At 36.1% G+C, this 18475-nt stretch overlaps 1 protein-coding gene across 1 annotated transcript in view; it reads right to left on the bottom strand.

The window, feature by feature from the left end:
• The window catches only part of clasp1a (cytoplasmic linker associated protein 1a), an 82033-nt gene that overhangs the window by 30021 nt on the left and 33537 nt on the right, over window positions 1-18475 (bottom strand). Inside the window, 12 exon segments of the mRNA XM_048193553.1 lie at window positions 1133-1303; window positions 1390-1436; window positions 3783-3950; window positions 4116-4193; window positions 4676-4735; window positions 4872-4942; window positions 5879-6014; window positions 6557-6702; window positions 6813-6905; window positions 7000-7076; window positions 8861-9004; window positions 17237-17307. Of these exon segments, the coding sequence (XP_048049510.1) occupies window positions 1133-1303; window positions 1390-1436; window positions 3783-3950; window positions 4116-4193; window positions 4676-4735; window positions 4872-4942; window positions 5879-6014; window positions 6557-6702; window positions 6813-6905; window positions 7000-7076; window positions 8861-9004; window positions 17237-17307 (1262 nt within the window).

Genomic DNA, 18475 nt, shown 5'->3' with positions numbered 1-18475 from the left:
ATGATTTGGGGGGCCGTGACATCTGCTGGTGTTGGTCCATTGTGTTTTATCAAGTGCAAAGTCAATGCAGCCATCTTCCAGGAGATTTTGGAGCACTTTATGCTTCCATCTGCTGACAAGCTTTATGGAGATGCTGATTTCCTTTTCCAGCAGGACTTTAGCACCTGCCCACAGTGCAAAAAACACTTCCAAGTGGTTTGCTGACCATGATATTACTGTGCTTTATTGGCCAGCCAACATGCCTGACCCCTGAATCTATGGGATATTTTCAAGAGAAAGATGAGAAACAGTCGATCCAACAATATACAGATGATCTGAAGGCTCAATCGTGCCTCAGCAGTGCCACAGGCTGATCACTTTCATGCCACACTTCACTGATGCTGTAATTTGTGCTAGGAGCAAGTCATTTGCTGTAATGTGTGCTGCCGACTAAGTATTGAGTGCACAAATTAACATACTTTAAAGAACTTGAACTTTTCTGTTTTGAAAATCCATTTTTTGATTGATTTTAGGAAATATTCTAATATTTTGAGATACTGGATTTTGGACTTTCATGAGCTGTACGCTCTAATCATCAAAATTAAAAAAAAAAAAAAACTTTTGAAATGTTTTAGTTTACATGTAGCGAATCTAGAATATATGAAAGTTTCATTTTTAAAAATCATTTACAATAAAAAAATGAACTTTTTCACGATATTCTAATTATATGACCAGCACCTGTATTTTATTATTAACAATAATAATACTGTTATTCTAGCAAGTAATATCTAAGTAGTTTCAAACATATTGTCTTTGAAAGTAGCTCATCCAATCAGAATTTATAGTCAGACGGATACATTTTATATAATTATCTTTATTCTCCCTCCTAAAATAACTAGTCTACAACTTTCTAAAAAAAAAAAAAAAAAAAAAAAAAAAACCTTAAGGGATAATAAATGGTAGAATATCTGTGGCACACACCCGTCGTTTGTTCCTCATCACAGAGCAGCTTAATAGCATCTATGGTGCCCATCAGTTTTATTAATGGGCCGCTGCAGCCATAAAAGCCACTGATTTTTATGGCTATTTTATTAAAATTCCTAATTAAGGATGAAAGAGTAGAAAAGATGGATAGAGTGTGATAAGCTCTCACCCAAGGAGGCATAGGAGCCTGGAGGCAAGGCTGCAGCAGAGCTGAAGGGAGATGGGGAGGTTGCGGTGGACATGCGAGATTTGGCACTGGAGGCGGCATTCACGTCTATGTCACTGCGAGAACGCTGGAGGGCACCAGGGGTTGAGGACACCCTAGAGCCGATCACTTTACCTGAGAAAACATTACAGGCAAGAGTTACAGACATGGAAAAATGGCATGTTTGTAAACATGCTAAGCACCAGCGCTGCTTTACTTACTTCTTGTAACTGGGCCTCCAATGACACTCTTCACTGACAGCGGTCGACTGCAGGAAGGTAGATAAAAAGATTTTAGCAATAGCAGCACACTTAGAAAAAGAGTAAAAAAAACAGTAATGAAATTAATCAGTATATTTTTCAATATCAATATTTTTCATTCTACTGACAATTTTTAATATATTTCTCAATATTGTTTGCAACAGAGAATTTCAAATACAACACAGTGAATATCTAGTTAAAAACATCTGAGGCAGGTTTTCAATACTTTTTTTATTAAATGAACACAAGGAAGAATAATTTTCATTTCATGAGTAATATTATTTACATATACTACATTTTTACAAAAACATTTTAAGACATTAACAATATCCTGAAGGACTTCCTTGAACATTTCTGAGCGATGATCATAGTTCTGAATCAATTCATTGAAAGAGACAGTTTGAACTGGCTCAAAGATTAATTGAACTCTACAACTCTACTACAACACTGTAAAAACTATTTTTCCAAGTAAATAAAACAAAGTATTGGAGTACATTTTAATATTTCATGTTTAATTCAATGTATTACTTGCCGTTTCTTTGTAATTATTTGTGAAATTTACAAGCAATTTCTGAGTGAAAATTGTTCCAAAGTAAACCCTAGACCAAATTATTTAATCGTAAATCTAAACGCTCTCAAACTCTCTAGCTGCAAGACAAAGAGATTGTGCAAATAGTCAAATGACACATTACTAAATGCATTAAATCTATACTCAGAATACACTGAAACATTGCTTCATTTTATATTGTCAGCAAGTGTGAATATTCAATATATCATCCAACCCTATCTGTAATAAGTATATACACTTTTTAACATCTACAAATGATAACTCACATTAAAATCACAATGTTAATTTACTTGTAACACCTTCTTTTTGACCATTTTTGTGACCAGTAAACAGCAGTGTCTCCGCTTGTGTGTACAAAAACTGATAGCAGATTGCGACTATTAGAGCTGTCACTCAATCACACTGGTGCTAATGCAAGATGATCTCACTGCCTCTGAACAACAGGGAGACAATGTAACAGATGTTGCAGTCAAATATTGAAGATGAGATCACTGCTTCATATTCAGAGAAGACTCAACATGTTAGGAAGCACAATCATCAATCTGTACACGTGGTCTATCAGCCAGCTGGCAAATATTTCACTAACTTCAACAGGGACAGCCATAACTCACAGTTTTTGATAGCATGAGCAAACACCACAGAGACAATGTTATCGCCTACAATCACTGAACTGTATGGTTATAGACCACCGTTCGAAAGACTGGGGTCAGTAAGATTTGTTTAATGTTTTTGATAGAAGTCTATTATGTTCACTGCATTTATTTAATCAAATATACAATAAAAAAAGTCATGCAAAAAAGTTTACATTCCCCACGCAGAATCTGCTAAATTATCATTATATTAACAAAATAAGAGGGATCACACAAAATGCGTGTTATTTTTTATTTAGTACTGTCCTGAAATAGATATTTTATATAAAAGATGTTTACATATAGACAAAAAAAAAAAGCTGAATTTATAAAAATGATCATACAAAATGTTGCATTTTTCAATTCATGCATTCTGACTTACACTGTTAAAGAGTTGCATTCTCATGCTAAACATGGCCAAAGTTTCAAAACACGAGTTGGATGTATGACAGAGTATTTCTGTGCCAAACATAGAACTTCCAGTTGTGGACATGTTTGGCCGAATTTTTTTTGAGTATGGCCTGTATCACGTCATAAAAGGGTGGAATTCCTTGTATAGGCACTTCTCCCTGATAAGCGTGCACACACACACCACCCAGAGCAAGAGCACGCCCATCAACGCGCTTCGTTCGGGATATCAGTTTCTTTTTGATAGACAGGAGCGTTTGTTTACCTGCTTGACTAGTTTCGGCTACTTCCTGTGATGTGTCTTCCGACGAAGGCTACAGGAAGTAGCCGAAACTAGTCAAGCAGGTAAACAAACGCTCCTGTCTATCAAAAAGAAACTATAATACAGTACTTATCTTAAAGAAGACCGTATGAATCTACTTAAAAGAGTGTTGAAAACAGTTTAACAGCTTAATATTTTTGTGGAATCTGCGATACATTTTTTTCAAGATTCTCTGAGGAATATAAAGTTCAAAAGGACAGCATTTATTTGAAACAGAAATCTTTTGTAACATTATGAATGTCTTTAATGTCATGTTTGATACATGTAATGCATCATTGCTGAACAAAAGAATTAATTAAAAACAAAAACAAAGCATGACTCAATATGTGTGTGTGTGTGCGCGTGTGTAAATGTAGTCAAAAGCGTATACCAAGATGTGCCAATTCATGTATGGCAGTACGTGAAGAAGTGTGTGTGCATGTCTCACTTGAGGCTCTCCTGTGAGCTTGAGGAGGAGCGGTCGGACTGCGGTAGAGACACTATACTGTCAGAACTCTTCAGGTGGGACTGTAGGGCCTTCTGATAGGTCGACTCCAACGCCTGAAACAGGTGCTCTGCTTCCCGACTGTAATGGCCATGGAATCCCCAGTAACACCTATAGAACAAATGAACAACCACTTAAATAAAACCATGGAAATTATCACTTACAAAAGTTAGTGCATTATTAAATAACATAAATGAATATCTCAATGAAGTACTGTTCATGCAATATCTAACCAAGGACTCTAAATGTATAAAACAAAAAGGCAAACAGACTTACTTTCTGGCCACAGATCTTGCCTCTGAGTCAGCATCATGGATCCCCTTCTTGATGGTCTCAGTGAGAACCGCCACATGCCTGGGGTAGTAAGGAAACATGATTAATACTGTTTCTTACAGTCTGCAGAACCAACAGTGAATTCACTCAGTCTCCTTTGAAACTTTCTGGACCAGACGGCAGACCTTTTTTCCCAGTTCTCTAAAGGCGGAACAGTGGGAAAGAGAGGATAAGGGGAGTTCAGACCTCCTTATAAAAGAGCTCTTGGGTATATTGCCATGGAAACGGCTGGGACGCATGGTTGCCACACATCCCTGGCTCATCAATTCAACCCGCGAAAAGAATCATCAGTTGCTCGTTCAGCCGAGCTTTGATAAGTAACATGTTTTCACCAGTTAAATGTCACAAAAACAGGAACGGGAGGGGTGACAGCTTTGCAGCAAGAAGGAATAAACAAAAATTCATGCACGTACCAAGTTCTATGAGATACATCCTGAGCAAAAAGCACTTCACAAAAAGTAATATCTTCATTCTCAATACAACATCAATCATTTTCCACTCACCTCTCTAGAGAGTGTGTCTGCCATTCTTGCAATAACAGGTCTAAAAACTCATAACACCGTCTGATGGGGTGAAAATAAACAATTATTTCTATTAGAAGACAAAGGCTTTCTAATTTACGTTCTGAAAAAAATAAAATAAAATAAATAAATAAATAAATAAATTTGCAAATAAATCTCATAGGGAGGTCAAGTTTACCTTCGAACAGCCACAGATTTAGAAGTGCAGTTGCTGGTGATGATCGGGATAAGGCGTGGGAAGTGTGTATGCTGAAAAAGTCAAAAAGTACAACTATAAGTCATGGTGCTAGAATATTAAACAGAAATAAAATATAGAATATATACAGTACTTTTCAAATGTCTGGGGTCGCTAAAATTTTAATGTTTTGAAAGAAGTCTCTAATGCTCACCAAGGCTGCATTTATTTAATCAAACATACAGTTAAAAAGTAATATTGTAACATTTTATCATAATTAAAATAAATTGTTCACTATTTGAACATATTTTAAAATGTAATTTATCTGTGATGACAAAGCTGAATTTTCAGCAACCATTACTCCAGTCATCAGGGTCACATGATCCTTCAGAAATCATTCTAATATGTTGATGTGGTGCTCAAGAAACATTTCTTAATATTATCAGTGTTGAAAACAGTTGAGCTGCTTAATATTTTTGTGTAAACCATTAATTACATTTTTTTTCAGGATTCTTTGACAAATAGAAAGAACATAACTTATAATTTATAAATGTCCTGACAGTCACTTTTGATCAAAATAATATGCCCTTGCTAAATAAGTAGTATTTATTTAATAACAATAATAATAATAATAATAATAATAATAAAAAAATCATACTGAACCCAAAGGTTTGAACAGTAGTGTAAATCACAAAAAGTCTGAAGCTTCTGGGGGCTCAATAAAGCTAACATAGCAAGGAGCCTGTGCAGTGCTAGTATACGAATGTGAGTAACGTCATGTAGCTTGTCTATGTCATGTAACTGCACTGTGTGTGAAGTTGCTGCCTATTTAGAGTATTCGAATTCAGTTGAGGATATTATGAAGTTCCAAATGAGTTAGGATTGTCTTAAAAGGTAGCTGCCTATGTAGACAGTAGACAACAGAGTTATTGTGTCACTCTTTTCATTTAATCCTAGAATGGGCTCTTAAAGTATAAATACATGTGAAAAAGGAAATTATCAGAACTCACTCGCAAGATGAGGCGGATGGCTGCCATTCCAGATGTGGCCATAATTTTGGCGCTGTTGGGCACTAAGTTGAGCAGCGTAGGCATGATGCTTTCAGCCCCGTGATCAAATTTATTCCCCAACACTGAAGACAGATGCCTGAGAGACAGCAAAATCCACCAATCAACAAAACACAAATATAAGGATACGTTAACTTCGGGTCTAGATGGAAATGAATCAAATGTGTGTGACATTAAGGCATGGAACTTGTTTAGATATCCATCATTTGGCTGCACTTTAGCAGAAGAGCTGTCCTGCACGCTCCAGTCAGCTTGGTTCCACTTCATTAGAAACACATTACGACCCAGAATAATTAAAGACCGGCATTGAGTCATGCTCAATCACAGAGACCCGCAAAACAGCTTCATTTACGCCTTTAAACAGCACTTTTTAATGCTGTATCCCAATGATATTTGAGATATCGGAGTATGATGATGAACATGTATGATGAAGTGCCTTTAAGATTTGCGAAAAATCGCCCTACTGCTGAAGTTTGTCTTTGATCAATGAACATCTAAAGGTGGCACCCTACTAGCTGATTCTTAAGTTGATTTTTGTAGCGGATATCACACTTGAAAGCTATATTAAATACAATTTTTTACAAAGACTGGAAGAGAAAATGGTAGAGAAGAGTGTCATACCCTAATGTGATACAGGCCTCTCGAACCACTTGGGACCGAAGATCTTTAGCCGACAGCTTGAAGGCACCTTCTAAAAGCCGTAGATGTTGAAGGAAACCCTCATGCTCAGTCGCACCAGCCAGAACAAGTGACCGCACTTTCTTCAGCTAAATACATGATATAAAAGCTCCTTAAGTGCCACGCTGACGACAAGTTCTTCAAGCTGGAGTGCATGTATTGTGGACAAAAGAAGCGGTGAAACTAAACAGCGACTTACAGCAGTGACGCGGTGCTCCCAGTCTTGCTTGTCATCTGATAAAACTTCTCGGATCTTATTCAAGGAATCCTCCAAATCCTTACTGGAATATATCTGAAAACGAACAATAGATTTATGTCTTGTCTGAATGTTTAAATTCAAGAATTCATGATAAATTGTATGATAATGACAATTTAAGATACATTACTTGCACTGCAGGTACATCTTCAAAAGCTTTGACAAAATCTTCTTCATCCACAGCTCCCGCGCTGACACTGTCCTTCCCTAGGGAATCGCAATCACAAAATTATATTTAAAAAAAGATTTAGCAGTCAATGCCAATACTGGTGAAATTTCACAATTCTAATCTACATTCACAGTTTGATTTTGAATTAAAGTAATTCAATCAAATTAAAATCACAGTAAAAACAGTAATACTGCAAAATATTATTACAAATTGCTATAGTTATATTAAAATAACTATTTTAAAATATATTTTAAATTGTAATTTATTCCTGCGTTGGCATAGCTAAATTTTCAGCAGCCAAGACACCAGTCTCCAATGTCACATGATCCTTCAGAAATCATTCTAGTCATTCTGGAAGCTGTGATTTAGATGAATAAAAAGTTCAAAATAACAGATTTATTTGAAACCGAAATATTTTGTAACATTATACGTGTCACTTTTGATAAATTTAATGTATCCTTGCTGAATAAAAGTAATAATTTATTCAAAATAAACAATCTTACTGAGATCACGCTTAGACCGAGATCATATGATCACGCTATCATTCATTCAAGTGCTACTAAACAATTTAAGTGCAGTAAGATGCAAAAGAGAACTCTGTCCGTGAAGAGGCTCACTGTGAATAAACACCCGAAACATTTACAGAATGCTTCTGCTGCTGTCTGTGTCATTAATGTTAATCAAAGAACAAAAGACAAAAAAAAAAAAAATCACTTACTGCTCTTGACTGAGTTACTTTTGTAGCTTTAATAAGGATTAATCTATATTTATAATTGATGCAGTGAATACTGTGCGGTATTTCTGTATATTTACCTATTAGACCTGCCTGAAAATCTTAAAGTACTGTTTACAAGGTTACATGGGTCAAAAACAACAAAAATAATTGTAACACTGTACAATAAGGTTCATTATTTAACATTAGTTAACATGAACTAATAATGAACTGCACTTATACAGCATTTATTAATCTTTGTTAATGTTAATTTCAACATTTACTAATACATTATTCAAATCTTGTTAATGCATTAGTTAATGCACTGTGAACAAACAATGAACAACGGTATTTTCATTAACTAACGTTAAAAAAGATTAGTAAATACAGTAACAAATGTATTGCTCATGGTTAATGTTTAACTAATGAACCTTATTTTAAAGTGTTACCAAAATAATTTTGTGTGCATTTTAGCAGGGCAAGTAAAAATCTGAACTGTGAAGATTTTTTTTTTAATTCACTTAAATTAAAAGCTGTTATATTTTTTTAAAGTCTATTAAATGTTAAAATTGATAGCTTTTAATTGTACTGTAATGTCGAACAGCTTTGAAAAAAGTGACATCAGAATCTGGCCTTCAATCATAGTGCTTAGTAAAAAGATGGCATTAAACAAATATTTAAAATACCATCTTTATGTTTTTTCTACATTATTTTGGAGATTCAATGTGATAGCATATATATATATATATATATATATATATATATATATATATATATATATATATATATATATATATATACACACTACTTGAAAACCATCATGCACGTCGGATGAAAATCTGAGTTTAATTCATCAAAGACTATTACATAATGTTAAAATCTGCAATTTTGCCTCTTGTCCAGCCAACAGAGTCTCAATTTATCTCCTGCTCTCATTCTGGTAAACCACAAGTTTTTTTTGAAAGGTAATCTTTCTGAGAACAAATACATTTCTCCATGTTCAACATGTTTAAGCAAAGTATTTATGGATATCTACAGTGTTTATTCTGATGAGTGATCTGACTTCAGTTGCTCAGCTGTAACCTGGGCTGAGCTGTAGTGTTGTCTTACCTGCAGCCCTGGATCCAGACGCAGAACTGGGTCGTCTCATTGAGCCCATGCTGCCCCCTCTCCTGCTGCTGGAGAAGCCCTTAGAAGAGGAAGAGGAGGAGGACCTGCCCCCATCCACAGAATCTTCGTCATCAAAGTTCTTATCTGTAGGGAACACAAGCAAATTGATCAATGTTTCATCAAATATTTTCACTGCTGTACTCTCAATCAAGATGACAGGTCATCATCAATCTGCTCTGAAACTGCAGCAAACCAATGATGATGGAGTTGCAAAAGTATGTTCTTGAAATCGACTCATTATGGGCTGTCTGAATAACTAGTCGGATGTGTTTCTTAGGGCTCACTCATTCACACAAATGTATCAGATGGTAACACAAATGACAAGCTGATTAATCTTATCTGGAAGAGCACACAAGGACCACCACAGGAAACGCTCTCTTCCTGACAAGGGAACACAAGGGAAGTCTCACATTTACTTTTTTTACCAATATCTCCCTGGGTCACTATTTCATCACCAATTACCACTAATTTGTCACATTCATGATCATAACATCATGCCAACCTGCATATATTGATTATAATAATTCCCCATCTTCAGAGCAAAAATGTGAAATGAAGACCAAGGCTTTCCTTCATACTGTAAGTCCAAGTCAAATATCTTTTTTAAACATGGCAGCAATCATTCTGGAGTCATGTCTAAACCAGGTTATAGTTCAGAACACATTTATGAGAAAAAATCATAAATTGATCTACTGCAAGAGACTCTGGACATAAGCCAAAGTCAAAAACGAGCGGACATTAACACATTCCAGCAGTCTGAGAGGAAGGGGTGGCACACCAATCTTTCTGAACAGGAAGGAGCAACAGGATGAATCTATTCTGCTGCCTGATTCTTGCAGAGCACTAGTACTGTCCTGCAATTTTGTTTGACGATTAAATGTCATAGATATAATTGTGAATAAATTGGTTCTGCTTATACTCAATCATTATGAAGTCATTTATTCACATTGAACTATTAACAACAATGAAATGCATGATATCCTAGAAGAATAATTAATGCACAGATTAGAATGAAAAAAAATATATTGTAAATTACATAAAAATCAAATAACCCTATTTTCAATTTATGCTGTTGTTTGAACCCAGTTCACTTTATGTTGTTGTTTGTATAGAATATTAGCACATATTTTTTTAAAGAAAAAAAAATGTACATTTCATACCATTTCTAGTGTTCATATATTTGAATGGCAATATGCACAAAGATTAAATCAAATAATCACGAAGAGGCAATTATGTAATAATCCTGACAAGCCTGCAGAGCACACTGCAAACAAACCATTCAAATCAAATCAATGCAGTCAGAGCAAAGGAAGAACAATTTCAATTGATATTTTTGTTCCAAGCAGACACTAGTCTCTAGACATAAATAAAATCCCCAAACACAGAACAATGGAAAGACGAGATACGCAAAACAGCACCTACAATATGGTATACTGGTGGTATTATGTTTAATCTCTGTATTAAAATTAGTTCACATGTAAATCAATGTGTTGCACTGTGACTGTACTAATACTTCAGTAGAAAGCTTGTACTTTCGAGGGAGTGAAGCAAAGACAAAAGATTGATACAAAGCTGTCAGTGCTCAAATTGAAAATAGCCCAGAATTTTCCATTTTAAACTTCAACTGCATCTGAGCTGTTGAGCACTGTTGAGACAACTTCGACTAATCCCTTAGTTCGTAAAAAAGAGAATGCATTTACAGTAATGCACTTATAATGGAAATAATATTTAATATTATTTTAAAGTAATATTTTGTGGATGGGCTATTTTTCTAGGTGGAGAAACTTCAAATGCATTTTCCATTCATTTTTAAAAACTGAGTAACAATTATAAACCATATATGTGGTAATCAGCAGCATAACACGCTGACAACACAAAATATTATAATAACACAAAATATTAAATTGTGTATTTTGTTGAATACATATTCTAGTCACACACAGTTCAGAGCATTACTGCAATAAATGCATTAGGTACAGGATGTTCACACATTAGATAATTAATTGCCAAACTAAGAAAACATGCACTGTCTATAATAAACCCATATATGACCATTCCTGGTACCTAGTGACAGCTGTCTTAAAGGGATAGTTCACCCAAAAATGAAAATTTGATGTTTATCTGCATACCCCCAGCACATCCGAGATGTAGATGACTTTGTTTCTTCAGTAGAACACAAATTATGATTTTAAACTCCAACCGTTGCCGTTTGTCAGTCAAATAATGCGAGTGGATGGGAACTTCTACTATAAGAGTAAATAAAACTTGCATAGACAAGTCCAAATTAAACCCTGCAACTCGTGACGACACATTGATGTCCTAAGACACAAAACGATCGGTTTGTGTGATAAACCGAACAGTATTTATATCATTTTTTAACTCTAATACACCACTATGTCCAACTGCATTCAGCACTCACTTAGCGAGGTCTGATCGCGCTCTGACAACGGCAGTGATGTCTCGCTCTCATTGAAGTATATGTGTGAGACATCACTGCCGCTGTCAGAGCGCGATCAGACCTCACTAAGCGAGTGCTGATTGCATTTATTTGTTATTTGAGTTAAATAGGGGTATAACAATATATCAAGTCACAATATATCGCAATACAAAAATGCAAAAATATCGTATCGTGGATAGTGACAATATGTGTTGTGCATAGTTCACCCAAAATGAAATTGACTGTGTGTGTAGGAAAAAATTCAAGTTTACAGAGTTTTAGTGTCAGTACTACATTAAACTACTATACATAATGTTGTATATGTATAATAATGCAATGGGGGAATATTTGTGGGTCCTGATAATGCCAAATATCTTATGTTACCAGTAAAAAGTGGCCTACATTATTGTAAATATATCTAGTTAGTGCCAGAGTGCAAACATATTCGTCTAAAATAAATCTGTGTTTCAGAGTTAGAATCATGATATATTTTTGTTCTGGTTTCATCTGGTTTCAAGTCCAAGCCTAATCATTTCCACTCCCAATATAATACCAAATTTAGCATTTTAAATCAACATACATACATTCTTTTTTTATTCTTTTACCATATGTCTTGGAGTATCACAATAATATTGTATCGTGAGTTCAGTAACGTGATATGTATCAAATCGTGACATGAGGGTTATTATTTTTTATTAATTATTTTAACATGTTAAGGATTTTGAATTAATTGATTGTGTTAACGTGTTAACATTGACAGCCGTATTCAAAATACTTTGTTTTAAATTCAACCATTTGATCAATATTTAAGAGTGCAACGTGTCAAAGGAAATAAGCAGGTTGGAGGCCGTTTTTTTCTTTCTTTCAGTATTTAGCTGAGAAATGTCGTTTAGAGAGAGCCACTGTGGGCGGAGGAAGGCAGTCGCAGTCTGCTCTAATTAAACCCGTTGGAATGTCTACTGAGAGGTATGCTGACTGCTGAAAAATACGGCCCAATATCATTGGTGGGTTTTAGGGACAACAGAACATGTGCATAAAACATCCGAAGACAATGGCGATATTCCCACAATAGGCATTTTTCATAACACAGCATGTAGGCAGATAGCTATTGACAGTCAAAAACGGAACAAAGGCATCATTCACTTTGATATCAACATATCAGTTTTAGCTGTAGCTCAAGCAGCTAGCTTGATGTTTTATTTCACTCAGTGATAACAATTTGCTTTGATTTGAGATCCATCAGAAGCAGGCTGATAGTGACTCAACAACATGCTCCGTAACTCGCTTAATTGGCCTAGAAAATGAAATGGTGCATCATAAAACTGCCGTGTAAATCAAATCAACAATGTGCTCATATTCAACTGAATAGGAACGTTTCCCCTTGAAGTAAAAATGGCTAATCAGAATTTGACTTTTTCCTCTTTTATACTGCCTGAAGATTGTGGAAGGCACTTGAAGGTCAATGTGGCTACATGTCAAATGAAATAAGAAAGAACTAGTCAGTCCTTAACAGCAATAAATGGTCTATGTACTTACTGATCTTATTGTGAAAGATTCACCCATGCATGCATTTCATTTTTAAAGATTTTTTTGAGCTTGTAATATTTAATCAAAATGTCACAACGTCCTTTCAAGAGGACAAACCTAAAGAGGATCTTTTCGTCGACTGAGAAACCAAAGACTGTTACTGAGTTTTTGAAATGAGCACATGCGTAAGAATTTCCAGGGAACGTCTCCCAAAACTCATGCACGGGTATTGGAACACGAATGTTTACCACCGGCATTCGCTGTGTCGTGTTAGTGGATTCATTATGCCGGACTCACCGCATGTAACTCATAATTTGCAGTTGTTTTTCCTGTCTCCTGACAAAAACATTGCATGCAGCGCCTGTGGAGTGTGGAAAGTTACTGGAGCGCGCAGCTGCGCTCGTCTCTCACAAGGAACGTCATGACAGTGATTGACAAGCCAGAGGGCCAATCGTTTACGCGATGATCGCGTAAACGATTGGCTGATGTTTTTAAGGCCCTACCTCGTGCGCAGATGATGTATATTAATATTATTCCTCTCAGTGCACCTAATAAATAGTCTTTTATCAGTTAGTAAAGACAGTTTCAAGTAATATTGCAAAAATGTATAAAACAAAACATCCTCTTTAGCACCTTTAATCTCCCCGTTACTGAAGTTTTGAGTTTGAGAAATTTGTCATTTCAGCTGGAAAAGGAAAGGAGGATATAATCTTTTCTGCATGACCTGCCAACTTTGAACAAAGAGCCCTCCCAGCTCCTAAATCAATTTTTCACATGCGACTGAAGACAAACTATGTTTTAATCCTGAAACAATGCCATTTGTTTACCACACGAACATGGGATGCTTATAGACCTGTGAAAATGCCTGTCAAAAATCTGTGTTGTACTTCACAGCCAGAGTACCTGCCACTGTGCCAAGTGACAACTTTCTTTAGCTGCTGATTAGACAGAGACGATGACATAGCATAACATGCCAGAGTTACTTTGAGCATGCCAGCACAAAAAGCTCAGAACCCAAGCGACATGTTTACATAACAGTGTTGTAGGACATGAACTCACAGACACACACACAAATGCCCTGATCCATTAATCTCACCCTCAAACTCTGCTGCTGGGCCCAATATCAACTATATAATGTATTTAAAGTCTTTTAAAGTTTTTAGTATGGATATGTTAGCCTTAAGATTATCTATAAGCTAGTGTGCTCAAAAACAATGACAAAATTCGCATTTAGAAGATATAAGCATTCAAAAATTACATTCTCGTCACTTCCGTCAACAGTTTTGATGATCACCCTGCACTTCAGCTTCTCATCAGATTTTCTGACCAATCAAATGCTCTCTAGAATCTAAAGCGTCCTGTCCCCCACATTATAAATAGACGCTAAAGCTGCGGCTAAAATCTGTCACTTGTTCACACATTTACTCTTTTCTAAATGGTGAATGGCACATAGTGCTCTATATAGGGGATAGGGAATGATTAAGACATTGTAAATATGCTTTCCATTGACACGAATGAAGTCTGGTTTCAGGTTATCGTCACGCAACCCTCCGCAGTGTGCATGATAGATAGTCATAGACATGATAGCACAGAGAGGATGATATGCGCGAGTCGGCGCAAAACACAAAACGTATCAGACACATCTGAATTCTTCACAGAATGCTATATTATAAAGCAATATGAAGGAGATAAACGGTTTAGAGATTAGAAGGACACTAAAGCTTTACCGAGCTCAATGGTTCTGGCCGAGCTGTGATATAAGCGAAACGCTATTGGCTATTTCAAAAATTGGAGGAACTGTTCGATATGTCGCACTCGGTCTTTCTATTTCAGTGGAAATCACGTCAACGCCTTGAATAAAGCTGTGTGTTCCAAGGCATTTCAGTGGGCCTTTAAAGAAGATATACTGGTTTACCTTTCTCAACACTTCCTCCTGATATAAACACAGTGTGTCCTAGACAGCACTACCACAGTAAGACACGTGCAACTCATAACCTGTTCTCACAGGTGCAGGCAGCACTATGTTGAAAACAAAAAGGTTAGAGTAGGGCACTTTTGCTGAAGATGAACAGAACACAAGTCCTCGATCTGTTGCACCACTATGTATTCAGAGGGGAAAGGAAACATGCTGTCAGTTGGTATTAAAATAACCCAAGGAAGTGTTATGGTGGATTCTGCTTCAAAACAATCTGCTGATAACTTTATTTAAAGTAAACATGAAATCTTGTATACAACTTCCTGGTCTTATATTGTGCATAAATCATCAGTAAATGTTACTGCAATGACAAAAAAAGTCTTAATTAACATAACATAATAACTTCCTCTCCATTGGCTTTATCACAAAAAGCAGGGGAAAATAATGTTAACCACAACCTAATGTTGTAGGTAAAAATGCAAAACTCGTGCTGTGAGACGGTTAAAAAACAAAAGAGATACACGAGGCAACAGCCATAGAAATCCATCTGATGCATAGGCCAATACAAAAAAATACAAAAAACAAAGTCACTACTAAAACACTTTAGTCAAAATGAGCAAATTCACATCTGTAATGCATTTATATCTAGTGAATGCAATGCAACAAAACCAAAGAGACAAGTCGTAAACAGACTGCAGAAACACATAAAATGAAACTAATTTTGGAGCGATATGTCTTGAGTGTTCGATAAAAGCCATAAAGTCTAGTTTATGCATATCTGAATCCATGACAATCTGAGAGAGATGTTTTATTCTTACAAAATGACAACATCTATCAATGCAATCACTGCCATTCCATTTCAAAAATCCTTTTAAAGGTATCTAAAGAGACAGGCGAATCAAAATAATATTCAGATCTCAGAAATATTCATATCTCAGAAGCGTTATCATCTGTAAACACGAAAACACAGATAAACATGCCATCCCCTTGGCAGAACAGCAGCTGGAGGATTAGGGCTGCTAGTGCCTAGCACTTCTTTTATTCGTCCTTCACATTAAAGCCGCCATTCCATTCCAATCCTTACCTTCTCCGGTTGTCATAGAGTAAGCGTCTCTTCAATTGACACAGACACTGCAAATACAACAAAGCTCTAGCTTTTCTTTTTTTACAGTCTCTCTCTGGTCTCCGCCTCTCCCTCCCTTCCCTTCCTGCTGCTGTGGTCTTATGACTTCACCAAAGACAAAAGCCAACCAACTCTTTTAAATAAAGGACTTAGAAGACATTTCCCATGTAAAGACTGAAATGTAAAACAGTGGATCCCTAGATCTGTATCTGTTTGCTTGTTCTTTTACGGCTCCTCAGTCTTTGAGTTTATGTTCACTGGTCTTGTGACATCTTCCTTACACCAACTAAAACCTCGGCACAGGAAAGACGCTCTGGATTCGCTGAGATTTACTCAAAATATTAGTGGTGCAAATGAAAGACATTTCCTATTATGTAAAGCTAAAAATATTTGCGTAAATAACTCTATATATTTAAAATTACAGACAAAATGTGAATTTATTGTGACATATACACATGATGAATTGCTTTATATGGAGCAGCGTGAACCGAGGATCGCATCAAAGCTTTTCAATTTTAAAATCAGTGTGACATTATTCCATTAAATAAATCAGAATTCAGAAAGGGATGACAAAGCGAGTCCCTTTGAATATTTAAAAAATTACCTTTGCTGATTTCACTGACAGTTCAGTAAGATTTACAAAGAAAAATAAGAATCGAAGAGGCGATCATCCCATTTTTATTCAAGTTAAACCATAAAAAAATCCTTATACTACAGATGCTGTTTTCAACCACCCACTGAAATGCAAAATTAGTACAAATCCTGTAATATAATGTGCAATGGGCCGCAGGGGAGGAAAGAGAAGGAGGTGGAAGAGAGGGGGACTCAGACCTTCCTTATACTGTCTTTCAAACAAACATCCTTTATAGACTCTAATACTAATAGGTCTGCAACTGCCACGCCAAAACCTGCCCCACAAAGACACTGAAGGTCAGTGTTAGGTCAATATTAGTCATTAAACAGTACTTGTATTATTCCAATAATATAGTTCAGTATATTTCATATAGTTAGTATGGGTATTACATTGACCATACTGTATTAGTTATCTGTTGCAATGCTTCATAATAATATCATTGTTTTTCTTGCATTAAAAATATTTTGACGACCACCAAAAGATTTGTCCTGCCAAATATTTATTTGATCATAAATCAGTCACTTATGAGGTTTCATTTCAGTTAGGATTATGTAAGGAGTAGAACTAGGTTTTGGAACACAGCCAGGGTAAACATCCCAGGTATGATGTTTAAAAGCCTTTTTTGGACAAAGGCTTTTGGACATTTGATTTCTTGGAAATTCCAAATATATAGCTCCTACCTGAACCTGAGGAGAGGATCATGTTCCCAGATCTTTGGACTTCATCAAATCTGCTGAAAATTACATTCAACCTGTAAGAAAAAAAAAAGAATAAATCAATTTAAGTTAAAGATTGCTCGGTTACAGAAAAACAATAACTAGACCTTCAGAACAGTAACTCCTAGAAATGTGAGTTTTCCACTATGACCCTCAGTGTACACAACACAATCCTCAGAAACAGGTGTTGCAAATCTAACAGGAAACACGCTCAGAAAGCAGGGTTAATGTCTTTGAAATGGAAATACCTTTCATTCAGTCACTCCCCTTGTCCTAAAGCACCTCCTGACTACAGTACTACTTAACAAATTCTTAAACTATTAGCTATGGAAATAATGACATGAACTCATAAAATGGACACAACAGACAGTAAGATAGTTGGTTGCTGAACATGTCGATCAGGCGGTCAAAATTGGCGGTTCAAGGCCAGAACAAACGACAATGAGTACCAGACTTTTTGCCGTTAGCCGTAAGTCTGGCTGAGCGAGGCTGGCTGTGATGTAACAGTTTATGTGACATTTCAGCAAGGGTGATTTTGTGATCGTATCAGTGTAATGCAGGCTTTACACCAACTATATTTGACCCCACAGCAAACCTGCAAGTCCAGAAGTAAGTGTAATCCATGTGCAAAGAGGTTAGCTAATCATAACAGAGGTTTAAAATCTCTTGTTTAAGGGTCAAAGACATGGTTCTGTACAATAATACTTTTATTAGATGAAAGAACCTTAAGGATCTTGTGAGAAATAAAAATGGTTTCAATTATGGTATGACCTCTTTAATGAAAGAACCATTTGGGAAACACATGAACCATGTAGCGCTGCTCTCTGAAACTCCTCCCACTGCGCATTCACAGAGCTGAGGATGTTTTCTTCCTGTAAAACCCTCTGAGAATCCTTCATCCTTCACATCCCTCTCAGAAGACTGTCTGTGCAAGTCAGAGGCAAATCCCCAGAGCCCTGGGCATGAAAGCCGATTCATCCTCATGTTCTCAGCTCCCTGCGAGGGGATTTTGCCATGCTGAATCTGGACGGGCTGCCACATTTCTGTCTTACGGCGGGGCAAAGGATCATTTTAAGTTAAAAATAGGGCTGGCCAATATATTGAATATTCAAAATATTTATTATATGCAGTGATATTTGCTGGTGAAAAGTAACATTGTGAATATTGTGATGATGTTAATGTTCAAACTCATACAGGCAAAGT

The sequence above is a fragment of the Megalobrama amblycephala genome, linkage group LG6 (assembly GCF_018812025.1).
Source record: "Megalobrama amblycephala isolate DHTTF-2021 linkage group LG6, ASM1881202v1, whole genome shotgun sequence".
Lineage (NCBI taxonomy): Eukaryota > Metazoa > Chordata > Actinopteri > Cypriniformes > Xenocyprididae > Megalobrama > Megalobrama amblycephala.
This window is presented reverse-complemented; position numbering and strand designations above follow the sequence as displayed.